The sequence below is a fragment of the Malaclemys terrapin genome, chromosome 1 (genome assembly GCF_027887155.1).
Source record: "Malaclemys terrapin pileata isolate rMalTer1 chromosome 1, rMalTer1.hap1, whole genome shotgun sequence".
NCBI classification, from domain to species: Eukaryota; Metazoa; Chordata; order Testudines; family Emydidae; genus Malaclemys; species Malaclemys terrapin.
In genome coordinates, this window is record NC_071505.1 from 325928180 (window position 1) to 325944341 (window position 16162).

The following is a 16162-nucleotide window of genomic DNA, read 5'->3' on the forward strand; positions in this document are numbered from 1 at the left end:
TCTTTCCTCATCAGGCTCCTCCAATGCCCCCAGAGGCATTATGACCACCATAGTTATCATGCTTCCTTCTAAAACACACAACATGCTCCAATACCACAGAATTCCAGAGACTGAAAGCCACAACTTTCCCCTAAGCTTCAATTTAGAAAAAACTAGACTCACTAAGACTAAAATTCAAGGAATATAAATACAGCTTTTAAACCATCTGATAAGCATAAACCGAGTTTTATAGAGTTTAATTTGTGTGTTTTTCTGCTGAATCCTTAAAAACTGTGCTCTTGTCTGGTCTGTCTGTCATTGAAGATCTTTAGATTGTAAACTCTTTGGGGCAAGGAGCATATTTTTGTTCAGTGTTTGTAAAATGCCTAACACAAGGGGGGCATAGTCATGACTGGGGCTCCTAGGTGCTATCACAATTTAAACGTAGTTGTCTGAATGAGCTCTCCCCTGCCATTAATTGATGAACTGGGGAGAAAGACTTCAGGAGCAGACCTTATTTTCAAAGACACACTTACTTTGCCTAGGTGATCAGCAGACCAGCCTGCTCTGCCAAGTGATCAGTTTTGGCTGGTCTGGGTTAAAATTCACTTTAGTCTTGGATGCAGGGGTAATATAATGTCATTATCCTTATTGTAAAATAAAGAGCAGTAGAACTATATTTAATATGCCTAATTGAGGAGGATCACCCTAAATTCACTCGCTAAGTGAATGGTAGTGATGCCAAATCCAAGTGAAAGAGATGGCTGGGGACAGGAGTTTTTATCTGGTTGTGTGGACTTGTTTAAAGGGTACTAAAGCCATTTGACCTTCCCTCTCCAGTGTTTAGACAGAGCTGATCCGATTCAGTTGTGAGTCCTTGTTTCTTCTATGTGACTGCTAGAGCTGAAGTTTCTGATAAACTGGGATAGGCCCTGAGCCTTAGACCTCGTGGTGTGGCCAGTATTGTGACAAAATATAATGCTTAGGAGGCAGTGCCAGTGAGGTTGCCTGCTACCCTGTGAAATCACTAAGAGCTGAAATTACAAATGGACTGGTGGAGTGACAGTGGCAAACAGTGCCAGTGACTGCAATGCTGGCGAGAAGCAAGAGGAAGCAATGACTGCAAGTAGCGACAGAGGTGGCAGCAACAACGGTGAGCAGAGTCAGTAGCATCACTCTGCCAACCCTCAATGGTGCCAACCTGAATTCACCCCTGGACTGTGGCACTTCACTAACCTCAGACAACAGACCATCATTGGGGTCCAGTGGAGGAGAAAAGGAAGTGGTGTGTTTAATGGATATTCATCCATTGGAGTTTCACATCACAAGATGGGAAACTGAGGCAAAGGACTGCTGCCCAAGATCCTGTGGGGAGGGTGCTTTAATTAATTACTTATTGTTTACCTATTTCTGAGTTGTTGTTGTGGTGCTTTCCCAAGTTAATGCCGTGTATCCCTCTGCTCTTAATAAAGTTTTCTTTTCTTATCCACAGACTCAGTGCTTGCAAGTGGGGAAACATTGCCTCTTAGAGGCACCCACGGGTGGTGTTTAGTTTTCCCAGATTTCTGAATGGAGGCCCAAGACACTTTGGTTTTGTACTGTTAAGAGAAACCCCTAGATATGGAACAGAGCCCTTGGTGCTGTCGATGGCACCTGGCAGAAGCATTACATAAATAATAAGTAATAGTAATCCCATGGTACTCTCTAAGAGAAAAGATTTTCCCTTGGTGCATTTTCAGCTATGTTCACTGTTGTGCAAAATACTATATTGTAGCTGCCCTTTGGCTGCCACCCTGTCATCCTAATGATGGCCACATTTTATTTTAATGGTGATGTAATTCCTTTATTATAACGGGGCATACTGGCCCTTTAAGAATACGGGGGCCAGAAGACGTGGTGTCAGGTGTTGGAATGGAAAATGGGCCCAGAAAATGATAGTGGAACAGAGGAAGTGGTCCTGCAGAACTAGGAGTTGCATGAGGTGGGAAAAACCCTTGAACACAGTTCCTTTAAGGGCCTAGGATCAGGAGCTCTGTAATGTATGATGGGACAGGGCTCTCCTCTCCTCCAGTCAATCAGGAGGAGCTCTCTGGAGGAGGGCAATATATAGATTGCATTCTGTCTCAGATGAAGGGAGACACTGCTGCAGAGGGAAGCCAGGGCCAAACGAGTGACCTCCAGCCAGACAGGATTATTGGCTTTGGGTGGAGCAGATTTACAGAGGAAGAGCTTTGGGTGTGGCTCAAGAACCGGAGCTAAGTATGAACTGTTAAGTTACAGTTATGGACATTATGTGTGGGACTCATTTAGGGTGACCAGATGTCCCGTTTTTAAAGGGACAGTCCCATTTTTTGGGACTTTTTCTTATATAGGCGCCTATTACCCCCCACCCCCATCCTGTTTTTTCACAGTTGCTCTCTGGTAACCCTAGACTCATTGTGAGTAAAGACTGTGAGGATTGTGCGAACTTTATTTGATATTAAACCAGACCCAAAAAAGGGGTGCTGTAAGCCACAACTAAGACAGTGTTTAGTACTTAAAGGGGATTGCAAGAGGGGGCTAATAGGGAGAGTTCTTGTAAAGCAATCCCTGGCCATAACGGGGTGCTCAGTAAATGGCCACTCCACCACTACATGTATATTTTTGGTTTTTTGTTGGGAAAACAGTTTGGGATGAAAGGTGTTGGCCCAAAGTAGCCTGAACTTAATGATATTCAGAGTATTCTGAAAAGCTCATCTTTTCACAGGAATTCAAAATTAGGAGAGGAAATGTCAGAGTGGGGAATTGTTGGAGATTTAAGCTTTTGAATTCCTTGATTTGCTGGTAGTGGGCCATACTGAATTGTACTGCTGTACTTTAGATATGTTTCAGTATTTTTATAGGTAGATAGATATAAATTTCAGTTATGTTCTGGGTGCCCATAACAAATGGATATTTGCTCTTTTTTAGTGTGTATACACATCTAAATAAATAAATGAAACCATATTTTTCCCTCATATTTGAACAACATAAGATGCACAGGTTAGTGTCAGAGATTCAAATGTATCCCCTGGAGTCATAAAAATGTGTTCCTGACTAACTTATCTCTGTGACTGCAGGGTGAAGACAAAGCTGATAAACTGCCAATTTTTATTGCTCAGAACAAACAAAAATATTTCTATTAGTATATTATCAAGGAAGATTGAGGTACCACACAAATTATGGTTGTGTATATTTTGATAATAAAATTCATATAAATGTATATGAAAATTAGATATAGTCCTAAATTGTCTTGAAAATTGCCTCTGTTCTCTTCAGTTAGGCACCCTAGCACACACTGGAGTTCCTGCACCATAACCAGTGGACAAACAAAAATGAGGATTTTTTGTATAAGAGCAGATATCAACCCTAAAATTACAATTATAGTCCTGATTTATTGCTAAATGTAATATACCAAATTTCGGATGTTATTATATTGTAATATTGCCTGCAACTCAGAAACCAGGGTTTATATCCATTGGGTACAATTCTGCAATATTAAACACTTGCAGATTCCCACTGGCTTCCATGGGTCTCCAGTATCAGGTGCCAATGTACTTTATCTTCAAAATTTTTATTGATTTTGAGAAGAAACAGCACAAAAATAATCTATAAATAATAAACAGATGTTTTAATAATTTAAATTCTGGCCAAATTCTGCAGCCGTACTTGTAATTGAACTAAATGTCTATTGAGGTAGTGGGAGTTTTAAATGAACAAAAACAGAGTAAGGACTTCAGGATTTGACTCTTATAAAAGACGCTTACAAAACGCTTATGGAAAAATTAATGTATCTTTGCAACTTAAATTTTACCTCTCTTCCTTTTCTTGCATTTCTAATTGGGTTTGCTTAGTGTGCTTTGTTTCTCCATATCTATCCAGAGTAGCCAGTATTGATGTTTCTGAATCACTCTGCAATTTACCAAGATTATTTCGTAACCTTTCATTCTCACACTCAAGTTCATGAATGGAAGCTGTGTAACTCTCATGTTCTGTGTTAGATAAATCTATAGTCTGTGGAAGAAAATAAAATCATCATTAAATGGGCATTTTTTCACTGTAACTAGAATTAATATTTTTAACATGAAACACAAGGCAACACTCTTTGCTAAATACTTAGTTACCATATGTAATCACACAGCATTCATAGTAAATGATACACCAGTAGAAGTGCCTCTAGAAAAAAAGAACGACATTAATGGGAATAATAGCCTTTGAAACACAATGAAATTAAATTAGAATTTTTCCACAAACAATGCATTCAAGGCAGTAGAGTAGTAAATTTGTTCGGTTTATTTGACTTACTCTCCTTGAAAAACTAAGCCATGAAAGTAATCCTTAGCTGCCAAAGTTTGCAGTTGATTTAACTATATTTCCTCCTCAAGTAATATTTCCACTAATAAGAATAATAAGAAAAAATACACAAAGGCATTATCAGACTATTCGTTTAAACGCTATCTATAGTAGCAATACATGGGTGTGAAAGGCAAAACATCTAGAAAGACATGCCAGACTATTGATAAAAAACCTGGAGAAATCTTCTTAGACATTTGTTTATAAATAAACAGGTTTCCCTGGAGTTCAAAAAGATGCAATAGAAAAAAAAATGGTAACTGAGTTTAGAGATTGAAATCCAATTCCAACACTACCCTCAGAGGTGACTTTGCAAGGCTGTCATTATAAAAGCTACTGTAAAATTATTTAGTTTGCAGGTCCAAAACCTCATTGATTCAACCAAAATTACAACTAGTATAAAAAAGAAGCTCTTGTTAGATTTTTGGGGTTAAAAGAATTGGAAAGGTGCAAAAGGGCTAACGAGTTAAAGGCTAAAATCTGCAAAATGCTGAGCACCTTCTTCATAGTTCTGAGCATCTTCAACCCCCATTAACTTCCACAGACAATGAGGAAGCTCTGAATTCTACTGGAGGTGCTTAGTACATCAAATAATTGGGCTCTTATGTAACACAAATGAAAATCCATGGAGGAAATACTTCAAAATAAGCAGGTCATAATTTTAGTAATTAAAGTTGCAAATAATATTTGTTTTCTACTAATGAATACATTCATCTGGTTCTTAAAGGAGAAAATGGTCTATAGATTTCACTGATAAATGTTTAAAATAAGTGTGTCAATGGAAACAATATAGGTACCTACATATTTATATTTATAATGGTTGGGAAGATCCTCTATTAAGCTGAATTAGAATGCCTTAGAATTTTTGGAAATGTTATGCTTATGTTATGGATATGACATAACGGAGACGTACTTTATGCAAGATGGATCTTGTAAGATATCATTGGAAAGGTTATAATTTACTGAATGTGATTATCCAATTTGTATGCATGTATCATTTCTGTATCTAAAGTTAGGAATATGGAGACTGTAACAGTTACAACTGAGTGTGTATTGGGAAGACACCCACCAGACAACAGGTCATCAAATTTGATGAGCCATCAGGAAGGAACAACAAAACCATGAAGATACTAATCTCTCTCCCTCCTGGGAGGTGTTTGGACGTAACTGTGACACTACTAGGTCAGGTGGTCTTGTTACCTGATACTAAACATTACCAGGGACTAAAATAACACTTAGGGTAAGAAATTACATTTTGTAACCTGTTTCTTAAGTATATTGAGCTTAGCTTGCGTACTTTGGTTTATTTGCTCAGTAATCTGCTTTGTTCTGTCTGTTATCTCTTATATTCACTTAAAATTCACCTTTTGTAGTCAATATACTTATTTCTTCTTTATAACATAACCCCATGTGCTGAAGGAAGCTTACTAGCTTGGCTCAGCAAGACAGATACAAAGGGTGCCCAGGTTGGCATAACAGGCAGGCTCAATGGTATCTTAGCACAACAGGGGGCACCAAAGAGGGTCAAACTGTCACAGTATTTATGAAGGATTGTGATTTGGAGATGTTCCCTCCTAAGAGACAATATAATTAGTGTAGGAATTTGGAGATTTTCCCTAGAGGCCAAGGTTGGGAACACTGCATGGCTGTGTGCAGAAGCTCTCCAGTTTCTTTTATTAAAGTCTTATTCCTTTCTCATTCACTGATTTGTTATTTAATGAACCTCGAGATCATTACAACAACAAACATAAATAACTGCTTTGTATATTTCACAGCTACAAAAATTACCATGTATCTTCTAGACTGCAGATTTTCTATCATCTTCTTCAAATGTGTGTTTTCCGAGCTGATAGCTTCATACCTCATCTCTGACATCTGAGGAAAAATTAAATTCTTAGTTGAACTTAACAATATTAGCTACAAAATATTCAGTATGGTTCTGTGTAAGTTTAATTTTATACTTTACTCAAAACATTCATAAAGAATCATGACACTAATATAGTGAAAGCTTTTCTTGAATAGAAGCAGCATTAATTTCCCTACAAAAATAGAAATTAGCACCTCTAAATTTCAAGGGTTTGGGTAAGTTGTGTTTCTGCTACCGAGATGTTTTCAAATATGTGAATAAAGGATGGAACTTATTTGTTTTTAAAACTGAAGTTTACAATGATTTACAATACTGCAAGAGTAACAATTGAGCTTTACAATTGACAGACTTCTCCAAAAAATTTCATAAACATTCTTTAATTAGGGTTACCATCCGTCCGTATTTCCCCGGACATGTCCGGCTTTTGTGTCTCTAAATAGCCGTCCGGGAGGAATTGGTAACAAGGTTAAAATGTCCGGGGAGGTTTTCTTCCTCGCCTCCCTCCCATGCAGAGTGTGGCTGCTGATTGGGCGGCTAGGCCGATTGACCCACTCCCATTGGCCTCCAGCAGCCAGAGCCCTCCCCTGCTCCCCCCTCCCTCTCTGTGTAGTCCTGTGTAACACACAAATCGACCCACGTGGAGCCAGAATGGTAAGAGGAGTCGGGGGGGGGCAGTCAGGGAGCAGGGGAGTGTTGGATGGGTCCCCAGCCTCCACCTGCCATCCCCCCTCTGTACATCCCCCCCTCCGTGGGTCCCCCCCTCCCTGTCTGCCTCTCCCTTGTCTGTGTGTACTGCCAGAGCCAGCAGCAACTGCTGTCTGCTGCCCCCGGGTCCTAGTGCCCCCATCCACTAATGGGAAGACAGGCTGCCCTTACCCTGCCCTTCCACCCTAGCCCTGAGCCTCTCCAACACCCCAAACCCCCCAGCCCCAGCCCTCATCCCCACACACCCTAATCCTCTGCTCCATCCCTGAGCCCCCTCCTGCATCATGAACCCCTCATCCCCAGACCCACAGCCCTCACCCCTGCATCCCCTCTTATCCCCAAACTCCCTCCCAATCCCCCTCCCCCTTCCCACACCCCCCCGCCCTCAAACTTCCTCCCAAAGCCTGCACCCCCTCCCTTTGCACCGCCTCTCACCCCCAAACTCCATCCCAGAGCCTGCACCCCTCACCCCCTCCTGCACACACACACCCCCAGTGTCCTCTTTTTTGTTTGTGGAAATATGGTAACCCTACTTTAATCAATAGGTTAAAAAGAGTGGTCAAAATTAGAAAAAGTTTCTGGCTAATCTAATGAACAAATTTAATGATACAGTAGGTATAATAAAACCAACCTAGAATTTTTCAAGATCTTCTATGTGCTTAAATGTAACTACAGTACTGATGATCAAAATGGACCATATGTTAAAGTTAGATGTTGCACAATTGACGTTTACTGGTCCTTTATTGTTCTGGCACCATTTTGGCTCTATTTTTGTATTATTTCATAAAGCTTAAATATAATAGCAGGCCAATGAAAACAAAAGCACAAGATGTAATTTTTTTTTTTTTTTAGCAGATAATGTATGTCATTATCAGTAATGAGCTGGAGAATGACCTAGTCTTTTTTTTGCTTGCTTGCATACCTGTTGTTTTGCTAACAATTTTTCTTTTATCTCTAACTCCATTTTTAACTTTCTTTCCAGAAGAGTAGCTTTCTCCATGATAGTTGCTATAGTGATCTCCTTCTGATGAAGCTCTTCTGTCAGGTCAGAGATTTCTGTCCTCATTCTTTCCCGCTCAGAGCTATGGGACTGCTCCTCGTGATAAAGATGGTCCCTTATCTGTAGCAAATATGTTCCCAAAAGACAATGTTTATGCAGTATATAAGATCACATCACTTATTACCTACTAGTGATTTTTTCCTCCCCTATTCTTCTAACTGTATCAGTGATTTTAAGGCAATTTTAAAATAAAATGTCTTTATGATTCAATGCAATTAACTTTTTTCTTTATTCAGCATCTTTTCACAATCCATAATTTATTCTTTAGATCATTTGTCTATTTACGTGGTGTCAAAGGTGGTAGTAATATTTAAATTCACAACAAAAAAAAACAAGCATAGGATTTGTAAAAATATCAATTTTAATAATTATACCTTAAGACAAAAGGTATCCCTGGTGTCCCTAGCCTCTGTTTGTCAGAGGGTGGTGATGGACGGCAGGAGAGAGATCACTTGATCATTACCTGTTAGGTTCACTCCCTCTGGGGCACTTGACATTGACCACTGTCGGTAGACAGGATACTGGGCTGGATGGACCTTTGGTCTGACCCAGTACTGCCATTCTTATGTTCTTACGTTAAATCTATTGAAAGGTGTTACTTACTAAGACGTTTCAGAGTAGCAGCCGTGTTAGTCTGTATCCGCAAAAAGAACAGGAGTACTTGTGGCACCTTAGAGACTAACAAATTTATTATCTATGCATCCGAAGAAGTGGGCTGTAGTCCACGATAGCTTATGCTCTAATAAATTTGTTAGTCTCTAAGGTGCCACAAGTACTCCTGTTCTTTTTACTAAGACGTATTTACCTTACCTCTAAATTAATTTAGGCTGTTTTAAAAGTACTCATTTCACTCAAAATGAATCCACAGAAGCTCTTTATGAGAAATAATCACAGAAATAAAGACCTTATACAGTATTATGGAACAGAGCTCTTATTAGTATTAGCTATTACAGAATAAAAATTTGCCACCAAAGTCACTTTATGACAGCTACTGCTGCCATAATGCATAACATTTAAGGTAATATTTTCTGCAAAACCTTCCTCTAACACGGCTGCTACTCTGAAACCTTCCTCTGTCTGGCACTCCAGAGTTTCTATCAAGAGATTGTGGGTCTCATAATCCTTCTTCTAGTAACAAATAATGCAACACCAGAAGATTCTCATATTACTTAGAAGCAAGAACAAAAACCAGCCAAATTACATCTGAATTTGTTTTAATTAGTTTCCCATAATAATGCACATAATCAATAGTTGATATTTTCATTTTATTACAAAAATATAAACATTTTAGAGCAATTAAATTTAGATATAAACATCTAAGGGATATATCATGATCTCCTGTCAAAGGGTATGTCTACACTACGGGATTAATCCGAATTTATATAATTCGAATTTGGGAAACAGATTGTATAAAGTCGAATGTATGCGGCCACACTAAGCACATTAATTCGGCGGTGTGCGTCTATGTTCCGGGGCTAGCGTCGATTTCTGGAGCGTTGCACTGTGGGTAGCTATCCCATAGCTATCCTATAGTTCCCGCAGTCTCCCCCACCCATTGGAATTCTGGGTTGAGATCCCAGTGCCTGATGGGACAAAAAACATTGTCGCAGGTGGTTCTGGGTACAGTCTCACCCCTCCCTCCCTCCCTGCATGAAAGCAACGGACGACAGGCAACCATTTCGCGCCTTTTTTCCTGGGTGAACACTGCAGACTCCATACCACGGCAAGCATGGAGCCCGCTCAGCTCAAGACAGCAGTCATGAACATTGTAAACACCTCGCGCGTTCTCGTGGAGTTTATGCTGAGCCAGGACCAGAAAAACGAGGCGAGGAGGCAGCGGCAGTGCAGCGACAAGCGTGATGAGGACATGGACACAGACACAGAATTCTGTCAAACCGCGGGCCCCGGTGCTTTGGAGATCATGTTGTTAATGGGGCAGGTTCTATCCATGGAACACCGATTCTGGGCAAGGGAAACAAGCACAGACTGGTGGGACCGCATAGTGTTGCAGGTGTGGGATGATTCCCAGTGGCTGCGGAACTTCGCATGCGTAAGGGCACTTTCATGGAACTTTGTGACTTGCTGTCCCCTGCCCTGAAACGCCAGAATACCAGGATGAGAGCACAGCCCTCAGTTGAGAAGCGAGTGGCGATAGCCCTGTGGAAGCTTGCAATGCCAGACAGCTACCGGTCAGTCGGGAATCAATTTGGAGTGGGCAAATCTACTGTGGGGGCTGCTGTGATGCAAGTAGCCAAAGCAATCACTCAGATGCTGCTACGAAAGGTAGTGACTCTGGGAAATGTGCAGGTCATAGTGGATGGCTTTGCTGCAATGGGATTCCCTAACTGTGGTAGGGCAATAGATGGAACCCATATCCCTATCTTGGCACCGGAGCACCAGGGTACCCAGTACATAAACCGCAAGGGGTACTTTTCAATGGTGCTGCAAGCACTTGTGGATCACAAGGGACGTTTCACCAACATCAACGTGGGCTGGCCGGGAAGGGTTCACAACGCTCGCATCTTCAGGAACACTACTCTGTTTAAAGGGCTGCAGCAAGGGACTTACTTTCTGGACCAGAAAATAACCATTGGGGATGTTGAAATGCCAATAGTTATTCTTGGGGACCCAGCCTACCCCTTAATGCCATGGCTCATGAAGCCATACACAGGCAGCCTGGACAGGAGTCAGGAGCTGTTCAACTACAGGCTGAGCAAGTGCAGAATGGTGGTAGAATGTGCATTTGGCCGTTTAAAAGGTTGCTGGCGATCGTTACTGACTCGCTCTGACTTCAGCCAAAGAAATCTCCCCATTGTTATTTCTGCTTGCTGTGTGCTCCACAATCTCTGTGAAAGTAAGGGGGAGACCTTTATGGTGGGGTCGGAGGCTGAGGCAAATTGCCTGGCTGCTGATTACGCGCAGCCAGACACCAGGGCGATTAGAAGAGCACACCAGGAAGCGCTGTGCATCAGAGAAGCTTTGAAAACCAGTTTCATGACTGGCCAGGCTACAGTGTGAAATATCTGTTTGTTTCTCCTTCATGAAAACCCGCCCCCTTTATTGACTCATTCTCTGTAAGGAACCCATCCTCCCCCTTCCCCCAGCTTGCTTTCAAACCAAATAAAGTCACTATTGTTTAAAAATAATTTATTCTTTATTAATAGATTATAAAAAGAGGGAGGGAACCCGGGTGGGGTTTGGGAGGAGGATCGGCGGGAAGGAAAAGGCCACTAAAAAAAGGTTAAAAAAATGACAGCCTTTTGCTTGGGCTATCCACTGGGGTGGAATGGGAAGGTGTATGGAGCCTCCCCCCTGCGTTCTTACATGTCTGGGTGAGGAGGCTATGGAACATGGTGAGGGGGGAGGGGGGTTATACAGGGGCTGTAGCGGCACTCTGTTATCCTGCTGCCGTTCCTGAAGCTCCACCAGACGCCGGAGCATGTCTGTTTGCTCACGCAGCAGCCCCAGCGTTGCATCCTGCCTCCTCTGATCTTCCTGCCACCACCTCTCATCTCGAGCGTCCCTCCTGTCCTCACGTTGGTCCCTCATGTCCTCACGTTGGTCCCTCCTGTCCTCATGTTCACTGGCTTCTTTCCTATACTTTGAAACTGTGTCCTTCCACTCATTTAGATGAGCTCTGTCACTGCGGGTGGATTCCATGATTTCTGCGAACATCTCGTCTCGCGTCTTCTTTTTCCGACGCCTTATCTGTGATAGCCTTCGGGACGGAGGAGGGAGGCTTGAAGAATTTGCAGCTGCTGGAGGGAGGGAAAAAAGGAGAGAATTTTTTAAAAAGCTACATTTTGCAGAACAATGCTTATGCTCTTTCACGGTGACCAACACTATTCACATTACATAGCACATGTGATTTCTGTGCAAGGTCGCATTTTGCCTCTTAATATTCAGTGCCTGTGGCTTTGCTGCTAGAGATCACAGACGCAGGTCCGGGCAACAGAATTTGGCTTGCATGCGGCCATGGTAAGCCATTGTCTTTCGGCTTCTGTGCCCTCCTTTCCCACATACCAAGCAAAGCCCGTTGAGTGCTGTGGTTTTCCTGTTAACATTCAGCAGCAGAAAACAAACTAACCACCCCACCCATCCAATTCTCTGGATGATCGTTTTATCCCTCCCCCCACCGCGTGGCTGGTATCAGGGAAGATCCCTGCAGGAACCAAACTAACACCCCACACCCCGCCATGAATTCTCTGGGATGATCACTTTACCCCTCCCACCACCGCGTGGCTGGTATCAGGGAAGATCCCTGCTAGCCAATTCCTCCCCCCCCCCAACTGCGCTTGGCTAACTGCAGGGAAGGATTTCTTTTCAGCCACAGGCAAACAGCCCAGTAGGAACTGCCACCTCTGTCCCCTTAATTAAATTCCCATATTTCAACCAGGTTACCATGAGCGATATCACTCTCCTGAGGATTACACAGCAAGATAAAGAATGGATGTTGCTTGAATGCCAGCAAACACCGGGACCATATGCTGCCAGGCTTTGTCATGCAATGATACCAGATTACTTGCTACAAGCATGGCGTGGTCAAGTGTCCTACCATTGAGGACGGAATAAGGCTGCACTGCCCAGAAATCTTGTGGCAAGGCTTTTGGAGTACCTCCAGGAGAGCTTCATGGAGATGTCCCTGGAGGATTTCCGCTCCATCCCCAGACACGTTAACAGACTTTTCCAGTAGCTGTACTGGCTGCGAATGCATCCCAAGTCCTCAGGGCAAAGTAATCATTAAAAACCCTTGCTTTTAAAACAAGTTTTATATTTTAAAAGGTAAACTCACCTGAGGTCCCTTCCATGGGGTCGTGGTCTTGGATACTGGGTTGGGAGGGTACTTCAGTCAGGCTGAGAAAAAGATCCTGGCTGTTGGGGAGAACGGAGTGCTGGGTGCTCTCTGCAAGCTCGTCCTCGTCCTCCTCCTCCTCCTCTTCCTCGTCCGCAGAATCCTCAGGTGTAGTTGATGAGATTATCCCCGCCTCAGAATCCACGGTCAGAGGTGGGGTAGTGGTGGCGGCCCCTCCTAGAACTGCATGCAGCTCATCGTAGAAGTGGCATGTCCACGGCTCTGACCCGGAGCGACCGTTTGCCTCCTTTGTTTTTCGATAGGCTTGTCTGAGCTCCTTGACTTTCACGCAGCACTGATCTGAGTCCCTATTGTGGCCTCTCTCCATCATGCCCTTGGAGATTTCGTCTTTTTGAACGAAGTTCTGCTAGCACTGAATCCTCTCCCCTATAGCAATCAGATCCAGTACCTCCCGTACGGTCCATGCTGGTGCTCTTTTTCAATTATCAGCCTGCATGGTTACCTGTGCTGATGAGCTATCTGTGGTCACCTGTGGTCTCCACGCTGGGCAAACAGGAAATGAAATTCAAATGTTCGCGGGGCTTTTCCTGTCTACCTGGCCAGTGCATCTGAGTTCAGATTGCTGTCCAGAGCGGTCACAATGGTGCACTGTGGGATAGCTCCCGGAGGCCAATACCATCGAATTGCGGCCACACTAACCCTAATTCAAAATTATAAAATCGATTTTGGCGCTACTCCGCTCGTCGGGGTGGAGTATAGAAATCGATTTAAAGAGCCCTTTATTTCGAATTAAATGGTTTCGTTGTGTGGATGGGTGCAGGGTTAATTCGATTTAACGCTGCTAAATCTGAATTAAAGTCGTAGTGTAGACCAGGCCAAAGTCACTATAAGTCTGCTTCAGCAACCACGTATGCTGCTCCCAATTGCAGATGCTGCTGCTCACATCCCTGGTCAATAGTATAAGCTGTATGTGGGAAGAAAGGGCTAGGCATCCCCTACACACCAGAGAGAGTAACACAGCCACATTTGGTATAGAGACCCGCCAAGCCATATGTCACCTCATGCCACTGCTATACTGACCTCATCAGGGTCCTGTACGAGCAGTATGGCACACAGTTCAACCAAAGAAGCCCTGCACTGAGTTGTATTATGTGCATTGTATTCCAAGGTGCCCATGGTAACTTGCTCCAGCTGTGCAGCTTATGTCTCAGACCAAATGGTCTGTGTAGGAGTTATTTCCATGACTGTGCCCCTTTGACATGGGTCTCTGCCGCTATTTGCATGTTTCGCCCAGTTCTGGTATTTGCCCAGTGCACAGTGGTGTTGAGTGTACAGCTGTCCTATTCCTTCTGGGAACACAGTACACACATACGCTTCCTTCTTACCTGTGAAAATACAGCTATTCTCTTATGCACTTTAGTGCATTCGTATAAGCAAGGTCATGATTTTGCCTTAATACTTAAAAAAAACCCAACTCTATTACAACTTAGATTTCAAAATATTTACAAATGTGAAATACCTTTTTTAGCTCTTTTTGCTGAATTTCCTGGTGTTGTTCCAAATGTAATAGCTCTGCTTTTTTGTTTTCCAGTTCCTGAATACATTGTGCATAAGCTGATTGAAGCCTTTAAATAAAAAAGCATTAATAATAAATATTGAGGGTCAAATTGTTCCCTGCATGAGAAAAACCCATCAAGTGGGCAGACAATGCCATGAGCCACAGCTTACGGAGTTTTTGCCTCACCATTCAATCAGGGAAGGGCTGCCCTCTTATGGAAAAGGCAGGAGATTTGGTCACCTAAACCAGGGTGGAGCTTGGTAGATCCATGGACCACCAGTCTGCTGTAAGAATCCTGAAATCACTTGTGAACCCACATGCCATATAATGCCACATGGCTACAGCAAAACACACGTTTACTAGCCTAGCTAGGGGGTGTCAGAGAGTCTTGTTTTTTTAATCAATGCATTTTTTAAAACTGTGTTAGAGTACCTAGACCAAAGGAAAGGTGTTCCTTTAATCAAATGAGCATATAAAGCCATATAAAATATATTTTTTAAACAATTAAGCATCATGAAAACTGTTTAACTGAGTATGTAGCTATTGATTATAATCTCATAAAATAAAATTACTAAAATATTAATTCAAACATGAATTTGATTTTCTAATCTACAATATATTTTAAAAAAACAATATAAACCAAAGGGAAGAAAAACGTTATTTAGCTCACAAATTCTTTACAATGTAAATGATGTCTTTCAAATACATACTTTATTTGATTTTCTTGGATGTTCTTACATTCTCCAATTTTGAATAATTCTTTACGCAACTGCTGAAATTCCGCTTCCATCCCTCTCCAGAGGGCATCACGTGACTGCAGCTCATTTCTCATCTCTGAAAGTCCTGCCTCCACGTTCTAAGTAAATAAATGATTAAAATGACTCAATAGTGGCTTTAAATTCCATGTTCTTGTAGCATAAATATTCTGACATACACTTTACATTACATATTTAATATGAATTTATTCTGAGGCCAGTTCCTATTTTGGAGTAGGCATTGCTTTTGTAAGGTTTTCAACAGTCAGTCTCTCTCTCCAGAAATGTCGCTCAAAAATAAGATACTTAAAGTTCTTTAGGTCATGCATTGCTAGGATGCGTTTATCTCTGACATATTCCTAGGAAACCTTCTACAGTGTTATGGTAACTTCTCATTTTATTTAAGTTTTCCAAAACAGTTTCAGTTTGCTTCAGTGTGTTCTATCTAGCCATGGGTTCTCAACCTTTTTCTTTCTGAGCCCCCACAACATGCTATAAAAACTTCACGACCCACCTGTGCCACAACTGTTTTTCCTGCATATCCAGTATATTAAAAGCTGTATTAAATTGATAATTATACAGCTAAACACACACATATACATATATAATATAAAAAGAAAAGGATAATATACATACAAAAATAAAAACTGAATATTATTTTTTTTACTTAGTGTGAAACTTGTTGTTGGTGCTGACCTGCAGGCTGGGTGGCCCAATGAGGTGACAGGGGGAAGAGGTGGCGCTCCCTCCCTGAGCCCCACCACCTAGGGCTGAAGCCCAGTTTATTTTGGTGGACCCCTTGAAACCTGTTTGTGGCCCCCCAGGGGACCACGGACCCCTGGTTGAGAACTACTGTTCTAGATCATACTCTATGATGCAGGATTCAGTAGTACCATTTAGTGGTATTTTATATTTTCCTAACATTGAGGTCTAACATTTTATATCCTGGGAATCCTGAATAAGGAGAAGATTAGGTGGAGGTGAATGGCTCCAACAGACACTCTCTAGAAGCTTCCAGAAGCTTGCAGTGTATGTGACTAGATTCCACATGTGG

The 16162-nt window shown here is 42.2% G+C and overlaps 1 protein-coding gene across 1 annotated transcript in view; it reads right to left on the reverse strand.

Moving 5' to 3' along the window:
- The window catches only part of DEUP1 (deuterosome assembly protein 1), an 85255-nt gene that overhangs the window by 28038 nt on the left and 41055 nt on the right, over nt 1-16162 (reverse strand). The window contains exons 7-11 of the mRNA XM_054017118.1: nt 15064-15209; nt 14315-14420; nt 7845-8042; nt 6139-6225; nt 3812-4011 (exon numbers count right to left, since the gene is read on the reverse strand). Coding sequence (XP_053873093.1) covers nt 3812-4011; nt 6139-6225; nt 7845-8042; nt 14315-14420; nt 15064-15209 — 737 coding nt within the window. The remainder of the gene's footprint in view (nt 1-3811; nt 4012-6138; nt 6226-7844; nt 8043-14314; nt 14421-15063; nt 15210-16162) is intronic.